The 19,934-nt window shown below is 40.2% G+C and overlaps 1 protein-coding gene and 1 long non-coding RNA gene across 4 annotated transcripts; both read left to right on the top strand.

Annotated features, from left to right (window-relative positions):
• Window positions 1-7,476: 7,476 nt before the first annotated feature.
• Window positions 7,477-12,521, top strand: LOC112024567 (F-box/kelch-repeat protein At3g06240). Of its 3 annotated transcripts, XR_010625280.1 has the most exons (3): window positions 7,477-8,416; window positions 10,848-11,644; window positions 11,867-12,521. XR_010625280.1 is itself a non-coding variant. In XM_065764335.1 (2 exons), the coding sequence occupies exons 1-2, from the start codon at window positions 7,648-7,650 to the stop codon at window positions 11,884-11,886; spliced, it is 789 nt and encodes a 262-aa protein (XP_065620407.1). In that variant the 5' UTR covers window positions 7,477-7,647; the 3' UTR covers window positions 11,887-12,521. The 3 variants fall into 3 exon arrangements, 2 of the variants coding, with proteins under 2 accessions (XP_065620407.1, XP_065620408.1); XM_065764335.1 differs by lacking the exon at window positions 10,848-11,644; XM_065764336.1 differs by having other exon boundaries at window positions 10,848-12,521.
• A 2,477-nt stretch (window positions 12,522-14,998) lies between these two features.
• On the top strand, window positions 14,999-16,613 carry LOC136063655 (uncharacterized). Its single transcript, XR_010625282.1, has 2 exons — window positions 14,999-15,249; window positions 15,722-16,613. It is a non-coding gene; the product is annotated as an uncharacterized LOC136063655 (long non-coding RNA).
• Window positions 16,614-19,934: the final 3,321 nt, after the last annotated feature.

Here is a 19,934-nt window from a genome sequence, read left to right as displayed (position 1 = left end):
AAATTATCTCTCTATTCAAATTTTTTTTTTTTTTTTAAATCACGTTAATGAAAAGTTACTAATAAAACTGTGGGTACCCGAAGCCTGAGGAGGAAGTGGAAGGATCAAAATACTGAACTAGAGCCCGAAGAGGAGTAGGAAGGGTGATGGAGATAACTAGAGCACAACACCAAACTGGGGCCGAGCAATAGCCCGAGGAGTTTTGGCACCCGAAGAGGGAGATAGGTCAGCTTGAACATCAGCCGGAGAGCTATAGGTCGAGCTGTCAAATAATAACAATGGAGGTTAGTAGCAGACAAGTAGTTGCCGAATGAGAGTTGCTTGTCCCATCCGCATTAAATGGCGTACGCCAGCTTTACCAGACACATTAAATGAGGAGGTGACTTGAACAACGCTGGACACAGCTTTCTCAACTACTGCCGCCCCCTACTTCAGAGACGTCAGAAGACAGGTGTTGGAAGGGAGGATGGGTGCCCAATAGAGATAGACGGAGCGGATGCAATGGGGAAGGCTATAAAAGGAGGAAGCTGGCCATTAGGAAGGAGGAGGGAAAGAGAGAAAGGAGACAAGTATCTAATACCATATAAAAAAAGGGCTCCCTTGGAGATAGAGAGTTCTCAAGGAAGATCCATACTTGTTGTACTATCCCATCTCTCATAAATTCTATTGGTTTGAACTAAGTTTCATCAACTCAGTTTATCATTTGAATAGGGCTGTTGTACACACTAATTGTTGGTCCTTACAAAAACTATCATTAGTAAACATTTCTTAGGCTTATATATTTAGCTTTGTTATCAAATTTTTATAAACTCTTTTTTTTTTTTTTTCCTTTTTTCTTTTTTCTGAAGAATATAACACAACCAAAAACCTATAAACACCAATTTACATTCAATATAAAGAATATAATCAAACTTATTCATAATTTAAAATTAAGAAATTAACACAAATTATAAATCATATACTATATAATAAAAATTGAGCTTAGAAGTTGTGGTTGCGCTAAGTGGCTGCACTAAATTGCAGAAATATTTTTAGAATTTTTAAAAAATAAATATAATTTTTTTGTACTTATCTTCTTCTCCTATAATTTCTAAATTGATAAAAATCTTAATTTGATTACAATCCAAACTTTTTATCTAATCCTTTTATTATTATAATTTATAAGTTTTGATAAAAAATTTTAATTTCATTACAATTCAAACTCTTTATTTAAGCCTTTTTTTATTTAAATTATATTATTACGTGTAAAAAAAAAACAACAATCTTCATCTATTCCTTTTTTTAAATTTAAATTATATTACTTTGTGTATAAAAAATAAATAAATAAAAAACAGCAACATATTCAATAGCAAAATCTTCCTCTTCACACGTGGCTTTTTTTTTTTTTTTTTAGATAATTATTATTCATATAGTGTGGGGCCCGTGAGCCTGATAGCCTCGGCCCATCATGTAGCAGGCTCAAGGCCCACGTCGAGGAAGACTGACCATTCAAGGCTAAATTGGGGAAAACCTCTTTTCCGGATCCACGCCGAGGACCTCCTCGTCCTCGGCATGACAAGGATGATTTTGGGAAAGACCAGGCCCAAAGTAAGCTGTCACCCTCACACTTAATGCATTCACCTAACCCCTCTGGCCGCATTAATGGGGATATAACCCCTTAGTAGGGTAACGTTGATCAGAGTGAACCACTCGAGTACTGATAAGACCTCTGAGGGGACAGACGGCCAGGAAAAAGGCGAATGGATGATCAACAGATGGAAGAACAAGATAGGCCGATGAAGACTATATAAGAAAAGCTAGTAAAGTAAGGCAAGGGGGGGGGAAAGGGGGAAGATGTAAATAAACTCTAAGTATTTTCTTTCATAAAAAAGAGTTCATGCTTGGTGAACGACGACCAGCGCCTAAACCTTTAACCCATTCTCTACAAATTTATTGTTTGGGCTTGTTGGGCTGAAAACTTATTCATACTCAGGGTCAAATCCAAGATTGAGTCCCTACAATTGGCGCCGTCTGTGGGAAGGATTAGGGTGCTGGCCGGCACACCAGGCGATTGTTCTAAGTGGTCGTTTTACAGTAGGTTGGCGAAGTAAAAAAAAAAAAAAAGAAAAAAAAAAAGAAGAGAAAATAGAAGATTTGACAGCGAAAAGAGAAATCTTGATATTATTTCATAAATAGAAACAGTACAAATTACAATCAGAGGCTCAGGCAGGCATGTTTCACAAACAAATTTACAAGCTAATCCTACCAGCTAGTTCTACAATCAGAGGCCCAGGTGGACCCGCCCTAAAAAACTAGCCAGAGGGAAGTGTCAAGCCGTGCTTTTATTGGTATAAAGAGAATGGGAGAGCTTGACACAAAAAGCAGGGAAGGGGGAGGGCCAGCTTGTTTCCAGGCTACCAACAACTCCCTTCTCGGAGCGGCGGAACTGGAACAAAGAGAAGAGCAGATGCATGGGGCTCTAGGACACCGTCCCCCATGATGTTCCCTTAATTATCTCCAATCCTCACGGGTGTTGGCCGTTGGAGACGGCAACACTCGAGCACCGCCCATGATATGAATTTGCACGTCTTCTTCGTCGGGGGTGCGCTCCGAGGAGAGACGTTAGGTACTTTAACAACATCCCTCTAGGCTACCTTGTATGGCGCCATCGGGGTTACACCTAAATTCTGCCGCACTAGAAGCCCAGTGGGGGCTGCGGCCATAACGGCTCTTGGCACGGATGTCCTCACACCCGCCCAAAGCCGCCTCATATTTGCCAAATCCAGTCACAATTCCGGCGGGGTTGTTAAAAGGGCTTGGGGAGCTGAAAGGATGTGTCTTTTCTGTTTGTGTTGGGAGGTTCATGGATTGTGGAGAAACCATCTCCCCACCTTATATAGGGGATGGGAGTTGGTGAGAATTAATTCATGCAGAATTCGAAAAGAGAATTATTAGCTGGGCTAATAATGAAGCTACCAATTTCCAAGGAGGCCGTAGACCGTTGGACTCGTGTTAATTCAAGAGGACATTAATGAAGGCGCGTTTCGCGCACCGAAGCGTTAAGCGCGGAACACGAACAGACAAAGGGCGCTTCATAAATGAAAAAGATGGGGCCTCGAGCTAGAGGCGAGATCAACACCACGTGTAAAGATCATAATCCGACCCAAGGAGGAATCATCTCCAGTAAAGCGGTCCGAGGACAAACCCCTACTTACAGAAAAATAGAAGTGGTAGATAGAACCAAGGTATTGCATGGTCCTTGGACTCAAGCCTATGGTAAAACTATTCACACCATTATACCTGGGTACTAGACAGAATCAAGGTATTGCATGGTCCTCGGACTCAAACCTATGGGGAAACTAGATACTTACAGAAAAATAGAAGTGGTAGACAGAACCAAGGTATTGCATGGTCCTCGGACCCAAGCCTATAGAAAACTAGATACTTACAAAAAAATAGAAGTACTAGACAGAACCAAGGTATTGCATGGTCCTCGGACCCAAGCCTATGGAAAACTAGATACTTACAAAAAAATAGAAGTACTAGACAGAACCAAGGTATTGCATGGTCCTCGGACCCAAGCCTATGGAAAACTAGATACTTACAAAAAAATAGAAGTACTAGACAGAACTAAGGTATTGTATGGTCCTCAGACCCAAGCCTATGGAAAACTAGATACTTATAAAAAAATAGAAGTACTAGACGGAACCAGGGTATTGCATGGTCCTCGAACTCGAACCCATGGAGAAAATAACTATCTAGAGAAAAACCAAAGCGTTACCTAGAGTCAAGCTATGATACGGTCTTTAGATTTATATTTGAAGGATAACAGATGATTTCGTGAGACTAACTCCAGAATAGAATATAAATATCGAGCAGAATATTATAGTAAAGCAAATAAAAGAAAATATCTGTAGTTGGAAGCAAAGTATTAAGCATTCAGTTCAAACAGAAAGTATACAACTTCCTTACAACGCCACTGAAGCAAGAAACAAAATGAAATAAAAGAGAAAATAAACAAAATTATCCTATTTCGTATACCAGTCTCCCCAACTCAGTAGGCAAATTAATTCGATAAGCAAATCAAAAGGCTTTAGCCAAGGCCTAGGGGCTTTGTCTCGAAGGGTCCGCCGGAGGCCTTGCCACGTCTTGTGGTATTTCTTGACCCTCGGTTATAACTCCCCCCAACGTTCTCTAGGGCTCAACCTCCTCGGGTGGTTGGTCAGTTAAAGATATATCCTCGGTGGTCTTATCGTGACTCTCAACCGCTGGTAATGAGGACCCCTCCTCGGGAGCAGCAGGTGTAGTCTCGCGAATTGCAATAGGGTAATATACCATGTCCTCCCTCCTAAGGTCAGATGAGGCATCAACCCCTGCTTGGTTGAGGGCTTCATGCCAGGTCTGAGAACAGTAATGCCTGCACACTGCAGGAACTTGAGCCCGAAGGGTGGCTTCGGTCTTAGCCACCCCATCTGCGAAAGCCTCCTCCTCTGCCTGTTCTACGGAGCACTCAGCGTCTATTTTTGCAAATACCACCTCGTCTTTGACTCTCACAGCCTCGTCCCTAGCATACTCGGTAATACCTTTCTCATGGATTGCCACTGTCAACTTTTCCTTTATATAGGCAATGTGCCCTTTGGCAGTCTGTAGTTGACCCTCAACGTCTTGTAAGCGATTAGTTTGATCCTCAGCTTGCTTCCTGGCCACGGCTAGGTCGGAGGCAGCAGTATCCCTGGCCTTCATCATCTCCTCCAGATCCTCGGTCGCCTTTTTTAGGTCAGCCTCAGATCTCTTGAGGGTATTAGCAGCTTCCAAGAACTTGTCACGCTCTTGCACTAAGGCATTGCTCTGGCCATCGACCTCCTTGTCTAACCTAAAAAGAGCCTGGATAGCCTGCCAGTAAAAACAAGTAACTCCGTAAAGAGAAAGGAAGGTACTAAGCGACAAAATTTGAATAAAGTAAAGAGGTGCCAAAGGACCCACCAGGCCTAGATATTTCTTATGGTCAAGGACAACCTCTGACCCACTCATATTTCTTAGCTCGGCCATGTCAGTGGGAAGAAGAAGAGATTTCTCTAGGGCATCGGCTACGAGAGCCCCCTTGGCTCCTTGAGATTCCCGCATCGACGCGTTATCCATCAGGGGCTGATCATGGAGCATGGCAACGGGCAGCTAGGCTTGAGCCTCGGACTGCTGGGTGGTCTTCTTACCTTTCCGTTGACCACCGAGCTTCAGTTGCTTCGGAGGCCTGCGAAATCTACCCTCCTCGGGCGGGGAATGGGATTTGCTCCCATCCATTGGCTCCTTACCCTTGGAAAGTCTCTTCCTTTTCGGGTCATGAGACTCGATCTGAGGGTCTGATACTGTGGGGACAGAGGATGACCTGGTTTGCATAGTTAAAATCTAGGGCGGAGGTGCTGGGGGCTGGGGCTGCGACTCTTCTGGCACACCCTTCTTGGAACCGCCTTCAAGCAGGTCAAGAAGATTGGTTTGGGGCTGTCTTTTTAAACCCATCTCAGCCTAAGTACCAACTCTTAGGGACCGGAGATCAGCTTCGGACAAATGAGGGTCTCCTAGATCACCAGAGGGATCCTCGGACTGATCAGCTAGGTTGAACACACTATATTCGTCCTCAGAAGAACTCAGTTCAACCACCTCCCTTGCCTTCTTAGATAGTCCTTCCTCGGCCACCGTTACTTGTTGGGATGAGGAGAGACCTGCTAGCGGAATGCCTTTGGGTATATAAGACCCCTCAGAAAATGCAAAATCGTCCTCCACCACGGTAATCTGCGTAAGCCGAGGGTCACGAGCTCTAATTAAGTGCTTCGGGACTGGGAATGATTTCTGAGCTGGGTCGCATCCGAGGATTTGATGAGCAGCTCTGACCTGGCTATCAGTTTCGTTCAGGAAAAGGTCCGACCTAAGAACGGTTTCCAAATCCACTTTGTTAACCAAGTGGAAATGACGTGTAAAGGCGTGCGGATCTGCGAAAAGAAAAGTGAAACTCCTATGGTTAATCAACTAAATCGGATATACAATTATAAAACTTGAAAATACTGAAACCTAGATTGTCTCTTACTTCGGATACCCTACCTGGCTCTCCCTCTACTGTTGGGTAATGAAAACCGTTGTGCCACTCCCCCGACACTATGAGGAAATCTTGGGTCAACCCCTTATTGGAATCAGGAAGACACTGGATGAGACGAACCCTATCGTCCCTTGTCTTCATATAGTACGTCTTACCCCTCAGGTGATGAAGGTTATAGCACCAGTTCACATCGTGGTGAGTCAGTCTCAGCCCCATTTTCTCATTCAGGGTATCTACACACCCTAATATCCTAAATACATTCACGGCACACTGAGTAGGAGCCAGGCGGAAATGCCTAAGGTAATTGAGAGCCACTGGCCTCATAGGGATTCTCATCCCTCCCTCTACGAAAGCGACTATCGGGATCACGACTTCACCCTCTCTCCTCCTAATGTACCACTCCCCTTCTTCACAGTACTTCAGACTCACATTATTGGGTATCCCATAGTCTACAATGAATTTGTTCATCATCTCGTCGGACTCAACCAACTTCTTAAACTTACCCATCCCCTAAGGACGACTAAAAATTCTAGAAGGAGAAAAGAAGGAATAGAACCAAGGAAAATTTGGGGTCACTGGAAGAAGAAGACTTACAGAAGTATGACGACGCTCTTCAGGTAATGTGCAAGTTGAACCAGATTCAAATCATACGCATCAATGATTGTAAGCGCGAAAATGAGGAAACCAGGCGGTTCAAACAGGTACTTATACTCCCCCTTAGGTTCTCCAAATGTAACCGCTTGCCCATAAAAGCAGGAGATCCCCACCGAATAATTACCATCATACCGTTGAAAGTGGGAAACGTGGTGCCGCCAAAATTTAATGTGGGCACACATTAAGTCTTGAAACGCCAAAAACGTGCATCGGGCAGTTGAGAAGTCGCCAGCATTAACACGAACCGAAGTGGGGCGACTCGTCTAGAGGGCCCGCAGGTATCAAAACCCTCCTCCCCGTCCGAGGGAACGTGCAGCAGGGTTTTGAGGGGCTATTGTGGGGCCCGTGGGCCTGATAGCCTCGGCCCATCATGTAGCAGGCCCAAGGCCCACGCCGAGGAAGACTGACCATTCAAGGCTAAATTGGGGAAAGCCTCTTTTCCGGATCCACGCCGAGGACCTCCTTGTCCTCGGCATGACAAGGATGATTTTGGGAAAGACCATGCCCAAAGTAAGCTGTCACCCTCACACTTAATGCATTGACCTAACCCCTCTGGCCGCATTAATGGGGATATAACCCCTTAGCAGGGCAACGTTGATCAGAGTGAACCACTCGAGTACTGATAAGACCTCTGAGGGGACGGACGGCCAGGAAAAAGGCGAATGGATGATCAACAGATGGAAGAACAAGATAGGACGATGAAGACTATATAAGAAAAGCGAGTAAAGTAAGGCAAGGGGGGGGGGGGNACTCACAGTGGGTATTTGCTATACACTACAGAGGATAAGAATAGTTCACCATCTTCCAAACAATTGTGTACGGTTGTTTGCAACAACGACCGCACATTGACCCAGGTTTCTAGGTTTGAAATCCCCTCTTTTTTGGACAAATGCAACATAGTTGGTTTCTGTAATGGCTTGTTCTGCATGGCTGACTATGGTCTGAGTCACATTATATATCTGTGGAACCCAAGTATTAGAATGTTTAAGAAGCTTCTAGCTACTCCCTTTACTGACAAGGGCGCCACCTCCGTTATTGGACTTGCTTATAATTCTCAAAACAATGACTTCAAGATTCTTAGACTTGTGTCTTTTTTATGGGGACGAGAAGCCGAAGCCGAGATTTACAGCTTGAGTACAGATTCGTGGAGAAAGGTTGTAATATCGATGGAGTCCTTAAGAGGGTATGAACCCAACTTTGGAAGAATTGTTAAGATTGATCCACCCTGTATATTTTTGAATGGAGCTTTGCAGACTGTAGCAATCACTAGTCGCCACCGTTTCATTCTGTCCTTTAACGTCAATGATGAGAGCTTCCGTGAGATAATGTTGTCTCCTAATCAGTTAGACTTGGATGGTGTGCCTGTGTGTTGGACTGAACTTGCAGTGTTCAAGGGATCCCTGGCTGTTTTCATTTACACTGATGATCATTGGGGTGTCTTCTGTCACATATGGGTTATGGAGGAGTATGGTGTGGCCGAGTCTTGGATTAAAAAATATATGGTACCAATGATTTTGAATAGTCATTTCTATGGTAATGGCTGCACTGATAATGGAGAACTTCTGATTAAGACTGCCATTGGGCTGGTTTCAATTGACCCTGAGAGTCGAAGTCAGAACATTCTTGCAATTGAAGATGCTGATTGGGTGGGTTACGCAGCTAATTCAATGGAGAGCTTGATTTTACTTGATGGGGGTAAGTAAATGTGAAAATTCACTTTAGCTATTCTATCACTCTTAGTTTTGCCACCATTATTGTGAAAATTAACTTCAGCTAGTATTGCTTAATTTGTATATAACTTTAGCTAATTAGCTAGTACATTTGATCCTGAAACTAAGGTTGTAAATGTTTCCTTCCTTGAGTTTAAGAAATTTCTCAATATGAATGGGTGAAGTTAGCTAAATTACATTTGAGGAATGATCAAATGGGGATTTCAGATGGCTAAGCCATTCTGTTCTATTGTGCTTTTGCCATTGACCATACCAAAACCATTTAGTCTAAGTGGCCCACTTAGCAATATTTAGTTCCATGGCTATTTGTGATAGAATATAGTTGTCACTTGTTCTCAAGTCCAACAACTAGCAGTAGCTGAAATTTTGCCTCCTTTCAGACGTTTAAAACAATGGAATCTTAATTGACCATAAGTTAACAATAGCATAAACCCAAATTGCATTAATATTACTAGTAGGTGTTGATGTACCAATGAAGTAGGACAAATTTGAAGTACCTCCAATATGCATGTGTTGGACTTTTGATAGAAAATTGGCCTCTCATTTGAAGTAACACTCATGGCTGGAGATGTATCCAATATGGTCTCCAAAGAGTATTTGGAGATTAAAAAATGTTTTAAATTTTGGATACAGTCTGATGTGTTGTGGATGCAATCAAAGACACGGCCTTGATACGATCTTGATGCGGGAGTTGCTTAAATTGGGGGAAAAAAAAAAACTAGTTGGTTTCACTTTGAATGAGTCAAAACCCTTCTCTTGTTTTTCAGTAGACTCTCTCTCTCTCTCTCTTAGACACACACACATACACTTTGATCTTATACCTACTCATCAATTGATCATGATTTCCTGGTCATGGGGGTTGATGAATATTGTTTTTAGGAGTTGCCATTTGTCTGCATGCTTATTGTATCTTGTGTTGGAATTGATGCTTCCTTAGATTAATTTGAATCATGGTGTTGATTGTCATCAAGTTTTGTATTGGTGAATGCTGCCTTTAAATTTAACTCCTGCACCCTAAATTACCTATTAACAATAGGAAAAAAAAAAGGGAAGGAATTGACTGAAGTTAGAGAAATGAATATGGTGATTCAAGGTTCTTATCCCCAATTAAGGAGTTGTATTGATGCAGAATATTGCTGTAGTGTTATGTTAAGAAGCTTAATACTTAAGATTAATTTTAATTAAAAAGAGGTAGTGGAGATCTCAGGGTTTATTTTTGATGATATTAAGTTAGTTTTAGACCCAAGGGGGAGGCGAGAGAATGTCAAAATTTTGATTGGAAGGTTGATTTTTTTTGAAAAAAACATATCTTTGCTTCATCACTTTGAGACATTAAAGTATAAAACTTAAAGTGCCCCAGGCCCCAAGCTTTTAAGTGCTCGAATGTCTAGGTGTAGGGCTCAAGCATCTTAAGCCATAAGCTATATTTTATAGAATAGATTAAAACATAAAAATAAGGTCAGGCTAACATCATGTCTCACATCTGGATTCATTACTCTTCTATGAGGTTTATGCATAAGGCTTGCCATTTGCAAGATTAATTAAAAAAAAGAGTTGTTATTTAGAAAGAGTATTTCAAGCTAATAGCTCTCACTTTTCATAATTTGTTCCAATTATTCTCAAAGATTGTATTAATGTTAATATTAATGGTTAGAGTTCTCGGTCACATGCTATTTTTACTTGTGTTGAATCCCGATGCAAGTTAAATGCTATCCATGTTTGAGAGTTATAGATGATTGGGTCATTAATTGCTATTTGCTATTTTTTTTTGGTGTATGAGTTAGATTTTTTTTTTTTTTTTGTTAGAGGGCTTAAAATGTAGATTTATAAAATATGAAAACACAGGGCTTTTTTGGCCTAGTAAGCAGGCATTTTGTGAAGTTATTTAGTTTAGCATTTGATAATGAATTTGTTACTTAGAATGTCAGAATGTATAACAAAATTCTTCCAAACACTAATTGATGCTATTGAGCTAGGAACGTGCTTTGTACCACACAGCTTCAGAGATTGAAACTAAGGAAAAGCCTTTGGTCATCCATTTTTGGTACTGGATACTCTTTCCTGTCTGACTTGAAAAACTTGGTTGGCCTACTTTCAAACACCTTTTGTCTTTTTGGTTAGTTGTTTGTTAAAATGGAATCAGAGCCTAGTTAGATGTCTTTGGTTCAAATTATGTGAAATCTCTAGTAGGGGTGTCTTTTGGTCTATCTATGGAAGACTTATAATAATTTGGCCTCGGTTGTTAGGCAGGCCTGCCAGGAAGGGGGTGTGTTACTCACCCTAATTAGCATATATTTTGTACCCACTATCTTACTTATGTGTATTTTGGGTTGGATGCTTTAACAAACCAAACAAACTGTAAATACCTCTGTTTCTTTGTTGTTTCTATGCCACAGAGTAGCAAAGCAAATGGTTTAAGCACCTGTAAAACAAGCAGAATAAATCTTGTTGATCTAGCTGTTTCAGAGCAACAAAAGTTAACTAGTGCAGAAGGGCCTTGTTTAAAGCAAGCTGGGAATATTAGTAGATCACTTTCACTCTTGGGTATGGGGAAGCATATCTTCTTTATTGTCTTTAACGTGAAGGTGCATTTTTGTTATAGTTTACCAATGAGAAAACGTTCTATTAGACTGTGGCGTAAAACCAGTGTTTTACACTAGCCAATACACTTCTGCCACGTGGACTCTCACTTAAATCCTTCTCCAAACGAAGAAAGAAAACCACAGCCTGAAGAAAGAAAACCACTTTCTTTCACCATCTTCCTCTCCATCTCCATGTCCATCATTCACTCTTCCTCTAAACAAGACAAAGCCGGTCAACCACCCAGCACTGTCCACCCACCACACCCAAGACGAAAAATCCCACCTTTCTCAAACCCCAAAACCCAAATCAAAACACAAATCAAACTACACCCACAACTCAGAACACCAACAACCATGCAAAATCACCAAGTCCCCAAACCTAAGAGAGAACCAAAGTTAGAAGCCTTTTGTTGTGGTGGTTGATTGGCTGAACCCATGGTGTTCGGCCATATTGGCCTAGGCTAGGTGGGATTCGGGTTTAGAGAGCTAGAAAGAGCAGGGGTTTAATTTATGTGGGTTTCTGCCTTTGGGATGGTTATGTGATGTTCGGCCATGGCCATGGAGCTCTATCCTTGGAGGTTTGGCTTTGTGATGGTGAAGAGAGAAGAGAGGTGAGAGGTCACAAATGAGAGAGAAAGACTAAAAATTGCACTTGCCGCCCATTAAATTGGTCTCTCTCTCTCTTTGTGTAGATTGTAGAGTTAAAACTGTGTCTCTCTCGTGCTCAACTTTTTGATTTATACAGAAGTTCCTTTAAGCTTTTTTCATAATTCCCAAAATTGCCCCTTAAGGAACTGCTTTTTGATTTTTAACATTTTGCTGGGTTTTTATAGGGAAGAAGATGATGGAGTAAAAGGGAAAATGAGGGCTGTGTGAGGAATCTTTGAGGGGCTCAGAGCTTATTTAGTATCCCTAGTGGTGTGGTGAGTGAGGTATTGGGGGAGTGTGCTGACAGGGTGAGTCTATGGTTTTGATAAGCTTCCCATAGTCTTAATAGGATGGAAGACAAGTGCAAAAACTTGTATAATCTGGATCCCTACTTACCTATATATGTTTGCCCAAAATAAGCTTCCCACAGTTTTGAGAGGAGGGAAGCTATGGACTGTAAAATAATGCAAAGTTGATTTGATCACGTTAGATATAGATATAATGCATCAACTTGTATGGCTAGGCTTTTCTACTTTGGTGATCTGTGTGGTAGTGGTGGAGGTTCGGCGTGAAGGAAGCAGAGGAAGCACTGGTTTTCTTTCTTCGTTCTCTGCTTGGAGACCGTTTGGAGAGGCTATGATTTTCTTTCTTCAGGCTGTGGTTTTCTTTCTTCATTTGGAGAGGGATTTAAGTGAGAGTCATCATGGCAGGAGTTTATTGGCTGGCCTAAAACACTGGTTTTATGCCACAGCCTGATAGAACGTTTTGTCTTTACCAATTGGTCAATATTGCTGTATGTACAAATCTGACAAAAATATATATGATCAATTAGGTTTAATATGGCATAGCACATATTTGAGTTCTCAATTTGATGTCATCATAATTGATCCATCCGCCTTCAAAATTATTTCAGTAATCCTATTGATTCAAAATGGGTGGGTTGATTTCTTTCCTATAATTGAATGTTACATTGAAGGAGATGAGATGTCAAAGAAATGCAAATTAATGGAGAAGGAAGAATAACTACTTCAAAAAATAAATTTTATTTTTGGAAAATAAAAAGTAAAACAGTGGAGAAGGTAGATGGTAAGAAGGTAACACATTTAAGTACAAGCTATAAAAAATGAAGAGAAACTGCAAAAAACATCCTGAACTTTTGGTCAAAATCAACCTAAACCCCTAATCTTCTAATTTGAAATTAGAAGCCACTGAACTTTTGGAAATACCCAAATTGCACCTTAATTTGAGGTTCTAATTCTAATTATTGAAGTGCTTATGGAATAGGTTAAATCCACTGCACTCTTTTTAACTGCTTGCATTAATGTTCACTTGGACCATAGTCCTGCCACAAATATAAAGACTTTATTTTCTAACTCGATATATTTTTCTCTTGATTTTCTTACTCGAAATATATTAGTTTTTGTTCTACGATACCCTCCCACTACTTACATGTGGAGTCTGTATGAAACTATTATCATTGACTAAAACAATTTCTGATGGCTCTAGTGGCATGTCAAACTCATATAAGATTCATACAAATCATGGTTTTTCTTACATCTATTTGATCTTATAGAATTCTCAATTGCTATGGCAGCCCAACAAACTTAGAGGCATGAGGCGAGATATTTCTGGCCTTTTTGTTACTACTTTAATAATATTTAACTAGTATTTAATATATAATTTTTTGTAACAAAAATCCATTTTTATTTATTATTTTGTAATATGCTTTTTTTTATTTATTGAAAAAATGCTAAAGTTGTAACAAGTTTTATTACAAAACTTATAAATGATGTAGCAATAAATGTAATTAGTAACATTTCAAGAATATAATAAATAAGTATTTGAATGAATGATGTTAAGGATATTATAAATTTTATTACATGAGGCTTGTATCACCAATCACAAAAAAGCAATTAAAAAATGCATTTAATCAATTGTTAACTTTTACAAATCATATTAATTGTTACATCAATTTATAAAAGTTTTGAAGTAAACTTTATAGTATTTCTAGCATTTTATTATCTGAATTATTTCTTATGATTAGTGACACATATTTGTAAGACTCATGTATTTAAAGTTGTATTATCTCTCGCATTACTCAATTTTTTGGAACTTCTTAAAATTAAAGGAAAAAAAAAATGTAAAACTAGTTTTTTTTTTTTTTTTTTAAAAATATCAAATTTTGCCATCCAAATTTGATGGCCTTTCTCTAGTAGGGGGCCTAGACTATGGCCTAAGTGGCCCAGGCCTAGGGCCGGCCTTGTGCTCATACTACACAAATTCAGTTGCACCAACTTCAATGAGTTCATATAAATTATAATGCTACCCTAATATATGCATATTCACCACATTTGCTCTATAATTGGAGAAATTCACTTTTCTTTTATTTTTGATAACTCGATTCCGAATTAGTTATGGGACTTGAATAGACAACTACATAAATCCTAAATTAGAATAAAAGGAAAAAATTGACAAAGAAAACAAAAGAGTCTTTGAGGGGCCAAAGGTAACTAAATTCTTTTGTACATTCCAATGCACAAAATTGAAATTGTAGGTATGATTTTAAATAAACGAATTAACAAAACAAACTACTTAGTGTTACAGCAAATGGCTACAACTCTCATGACTCAGATAGAAGTCACTTAGTGGCATGATTCATAATTTAGTGTCAATTGTCCAATGACATTATATAATGTCGAGAATTATTAAGGAGAAATATATTCTTAGCTTATCAAATGGAAGTTATTGAGGTGAAATATATTGTTAGCTCATCTATGAATAAGTTGCTAAATAATTACACAGGGAAAAAAAAATGTGAGGGATAATTCTGCAAGCACAATCTCTAAACCTTTTTAAATTTTAATAGAATTTCTATTGCCAGAAGTTGAGATTATTATCGTTGAGTTGTGAAGAGGCTTGTAAAAAGGCTAAAGTATGAAGATTGATGATAAGAGTTGGGAAAGTGGGAATTAGGTGGGGTAGGTAAGAGCAAAAAAGTAGGATCACTTTTATTTTTTTTGTTTTGTTTTGTTTTTTTGTTTTTTTGTTTTTTTGTTTTTTTTTTTCTAGCATGTGTTTTCACACCTCTTTTCTCTCCATTTCGGGGAGACAAGTTTTGTATGAACCCGAGTGAACAATGCATGGGCCCTACCTAAAAATTTTCTTTCCCCCCCCCCCCCCTCCCAACCAATCAACTCACAAACTCATTTTTTTTTTCTCCTATTTTTTCTCCATTATTTTCAATCCACCTTATTCTACATAAAACAAGGAAACAACTTTTTTTCTTGGGCCACTTGCATCAAATTTTCACAATTCTTGTGTCAAAAAATATTATTGGGCTTCTGGGTTTTAGGCCTAGGCCCAAATGGTTCACTCATCCTTTATCTCCATTCTTCTCCTCCAAAAGAAAGAGAAAAACAGACAAAATCCTAAAATCTTAAACTTTGGTCCCTTCGTGAATCTTCGTGATGTCTCAGAACACTACAACAACAATGCGTGAGCTTCTTCCAGACGACGTCGTGGAAGACATCCTGGGTCATCTACCAGTGAAATCCATAACCCGCTTCAGGTGCGTTTCTAAATCTTGTGACTCCATCATCACCGATCCCACTTTCATTACCAAACACTTGAAGCTCAACCTTAACCAATCCGAATCATTAATATCCACAAAAACTCACAGTGGGTATTTGCTATATACTACAGAGGATAAGAATAGTTCATCATCTTCTAAACAATTGTGTACTGTTGTTTGCAGCAATGACCGCACTTTGACCCAGGTTTCTAGGTTTGAAATGCCCTCTTTTTTTGACGACTGCGACATAGTTGGTTTCTGTAATGGCTTGTTCTGCCTAGCTAATTATAATAAAAAAACTTTGTCACATTATTTATCTGTGGAACCCAAGTATTAGAATGTTTAAGAAGCTTCTAGCTACTCCCTTTACTGGCGCGGGAAACACCTGCATTATCAGACTTGCTTATAATTATCAAAACAATGATTTCAAGATTCTTATACTTGTGTATTTTTTTTTTTTGGACAAGAGGCCGAAGCCGAGATCTACAGCTTGAGTACAGATTCGTGGAGAAAGGTTGTAATATCGATGGAGTCCTTAAGAGGGTATGAACCCAACTTTGGAACTATTGGTCAATTTGATCCACCCTGTATATTTTTAATGGAGCGTTGTGCACTGTAGCAAGCACTAGTTGCCACTGTTTCATTCTGTCCTTTAACGTCAATGATGAGGGCTTCCGTGAGATAATGTTGCCTCCTGATCACTTAGACTTGGATGATGTGCCTATATGTTGGACTGAACTTGCAGTGTTCAAGGGATCCCTCGCTGTTTTCATTTACACTGATGATCATTGGGGTGTCTTCTGTCACATATGGGTTATGGAGGAGTATGGTGTGGCCGAGTCTTGGATTAAAAAATATATGGTACCAATGATTTTGAATAATCATTTCTATGGTAATGGCTGCACTGATAATGGTGATCTTCTGATTAAGACTGCCACTGGGGCTGGTTTCAATTGACCCTAAGAGTCGAAATCAGAACATTCTTGCAATTGAAGATGCTGATTGGGTGGGTTGCACAGCTAATTCAATGGAGAGCTTGATTTTACTCGATGGCAGTAAGTAAATGTGAAAATTCACTTTAACTATTCTATCAATCTCAGTTTTGCCACCATCATTGTGAAAATTAACTTTAGCTAGTATTGCTTAATTTGTATATAACTTTAGCTAATTAGCTAGTACATTTGATCCTGAAACTTAGGTTGTCAATGTTTCCTTCCTTGAGTTTAAGAAATTTCTCAATATGAATGGGTGAAGTTAGCTAAATTCCATTTGAGGAATGATCAAATGGGTATTTCAGATGGCTAAGTCATTCTGTTCTATTGTGTTTTTGCTATTGACCATACCAAAACCCTTTAGTCTAAGTGGCCCGCTTAGCAATAGTTAGTTCCATGGCTATTTGTGATAGAATATAGTTGTCACTTGTTCTCAAGTCCAACAACTAGCAGTAGCTGAAATTTTGCTTCCTTTCAGATGTTTAAAACAATGGAATCCTAATTGACGATAAGTTAACGGTAGCAAAAACCAAAATTGCATTAATATTACTATTAGGTGTTGATGTAACAATGAAGTAGGACAAATTTGAAGTACCTCCAATATGCATGTGTTGGACTTTAGATAGAAAATTGGCCTCTCGTTTGAAGTATCTCTCATGGCTGGAGATGTATCCAATACGGTCTCCAAAGAGTATCTGGAGATTAAAAAATGTTTTAAATTTTGGACACAGTCTGATATGTTGTGGATGTGATCAAAGACACGGCCTTGATACAATCTTGATGTGGGAGTTGCTTAAATTGGGGAAAAAAAATTGGTCCATTAACAAATGTCCTAAGGGCACCCGTTAACTAGACCCTTCATTTATATCTGAATTGAGTGTAATTCATAGGATTCCATTCACCTTTTCAAGATATGTCAGGTATGATGTGATAAGATATGTCACCATGACTCACCCTCTCCCCCCCTCCCACTAACTTCCCCCCTCCATCTTACCCCCTCCTTCCTCCACAAACATTACCCCCTCCCTCTTCTTCCCTGCCAACCCAACCACCACCAGCGACATATCCAATCCTACCTTTGCCTTCCTAGAACTTTTTTCATACTCCATAACAATTCCTTCCCTCATATCCTTGCCCTCTCACACAATCCTTCTACTGGCCAATTCAGTTTGGTTAATACATCCCTCATTTTACCTAAACCCAACCTTCGTTACCCTCAAATCCTAGGCCTACACAGCCTTCGCCTAAACCCAATACCAAGCCTTTTTATCCCAAACCAGGGATACCTAAAGGGAAGCATTCTTTTTCTTTCTGTATTGATTCAAAGTCATACCTCTTGGCTTTTGATGGGGGTCATATGGATGCTTATTCCATCATTGAAAAAAGGGGTAGGCATCAAGGCTCTATCCGGGTTGGTAGATCGGGATTGGATTGGACCATTGCTTGTTTAGTAGAGTTGTGCCGGTGGGACTTTAGCAAGAAACACTTTTTCAAACGGTTCCATGAGCAGTATAAAATCTTGGAATTTTCTAGTAGGTCAAACAAGAGTGGTCTTTTTTTGGAGATCTCTGAGTATCATAATGGGGCAAGACGTGGTTGTTTGTATGTCCCGGAAGGGAGGAATAAGGGCGGTTGGGCTTTCTTTGAATTGAAGTTACATGAATTCTTTTTGGGAAAACTAGCTTCTAGGCCAGGGAAGGAGGTGGCTGCTGGCAGTGGTGGGCTTGAAAAGTCCACCGGTAACTCAAGGAATCAAGATTGGAAAAATCTTAATGGAAACGTGATTTCAGGAAAGGAGTTATATCTGGAGAATCAGTTACCATATATTCCTAGGAAGTTAAATCAGAAGGAGAGTTTTGGGGGATTTCAAAATTTAAATAAACATCCTATTAATAGACACACAAGGGGCCCTTCTGCCAAATGGACCCAGGCCCACTTTTCCTTGAAAATTACTATTGCTTTAGATGGGAATACTCAGCGTAAGGCCTGTTGGAGTCATTTTGTCAAACCAAAAGGAACTAAGGTGGGCCCTGTTTTGTTAGAGCCCAGGTTGTCTACTGTTCAAGCTCAGGGGGCTAAACCCACTAAAGCCATAATGAGTTCATTGAAAATATGTTACGGCTGACTGAAAGAAGTTCATGGGAGGTGGGTGAAGGATCGGGTCACACATTCTAGCCGAGAAGATTTCGAAGTTATCTCCGAGCACCGGCGAGTTAGAGGGGGACCTCCCAAAGACCGATGGGTGTGTGGATGAGTTTGAGACTCATGTTTCTTCGGAGGTAACCCAGATTAGTGAAGGATTGGACCCCCACAGCTCAGTCGAGAAGCCACTGATGGTGTTTCTAGGTATCGGCGAGTTGGGTGATGTCCTTACAAGGTCCGATGGGTGCGGCGGTAAGGTTGGGGCTGTCGATAGCCTTTAAGAGGACCCTAACCCAAGCGGGACTGAGGTGGGTGGTATGGGTTTCAGTGTAATGGTTGCCGATGATTAAGCGGAGGACTTCCCAAACTCCGGGGATGTCTTTACATTTGGTAGGCAATCTGTCTATGTCGAACCCTCCTCTTCCTCGCCTCTTTTGGTTTCAAGAGTTCCCGATATGCTCTGCTACCATCAGATGCTGGGTCAAAATTGCTTCTCTCCTCTTTCTGAGCTAGGTTTAGATTCAAAGAACGATGAAATCTTGCTATTGGACTGGGTCAACCCCACGGGGTCAGAGAAGGATGAGGATAGTGGGAATGTTTTAGATTGTGTGCCTCTGTCTAAGTGGGATCCTCAAGGGGGTATGGAGTTAGTATCAGAGGAGGCTGCACTGGATGATTTTCTTGTGGGGGAGGTTCTGGAACCTTCAGGGTGGGTGAAGAGGAAGATCAAAGGCTTTAGTAAATATGTGGGTTTTCCCATTGATTCTTGTGAGCAGCAGTGCATTGCCTTATTTCAAAAGCTTGAGAAAGTGTGGGAAAAACAAGCCATGGTAGGTAGTGTGTGCCGTAATGCATCTTCATCAAAAAAAGGTATAAGGGAATTGAGGAATTTAGTCTCTTTTGTTAACTATGAGGGGCAATCTGGTCGACAAACCAGAGAGATTGAGAATTTCTATAGGGTGGGCTCAGTTAGTTGTCCATGAATTTGAAACTCTTATCTTGGAATGTGAGAGGATTAAACAATCCTCAAAAGAGAGATACGGTGAAGAATTTACTCAAGGAGTGGAAGTGTGATGTAGTGTGTTTTCAAGAAACCAAGTTGGATTCTGTCAATTCTGCTGTTGTGAAAAGTCTTTGGAGTAGCCCTTTTGTTGATTGGGAGGCTTTGGATGCTATTCATACAGCAGAGGGAGTTATTCTAGCTTGGGATACAAAGGTGTATAAGAAAATAGATTGCATGGTTGGATGCTTTTCTGTCACTGTTGTGTTAAAGGGTGTGGCAGACGGTTTTGCTTGGATATGTACAAGGGTGTATGGTCTGAATGCTGATGGTCTTAGGGATGCTTTGTGGACTGAACTTGATAGTGTGAGAGGGAGGTGGAATGGTGCTTGGTGTCTTTTTGGTGACTTTAATATCATCAGATATCTAGTAGAGCGCCTAAGTTGTTCTTTTTTCAGTCCAGCCATGTTCAAATTCTCGGACTTTATTAAGAGGAATTTTTTGATTGATATACCTTTGGTGGGGGGTGAGTATACATGGTTTCATGA

Source organism: Quercus suber, unplaced genomic scaffold, assembly GCF_002906115.3.
Source record: "Quercus suber isolate HL8 unplaced genomic scaffold, Cork oak 2.0 scaffold_552, whole genome shotgun sequence".
Taxonomy (NCBI): domain Eukaryota; kingdom Viridiplantae; phylum Streptophyta; class Magnoliopsida; order Fagales; family Fagaceae; genus Quercus; species Quercus suber.
The sequence above is the reverse complement of the archived record's forward strand: the minus strand, read 5'-3'. Positions and strand labels throughout refer to the sequence as shown.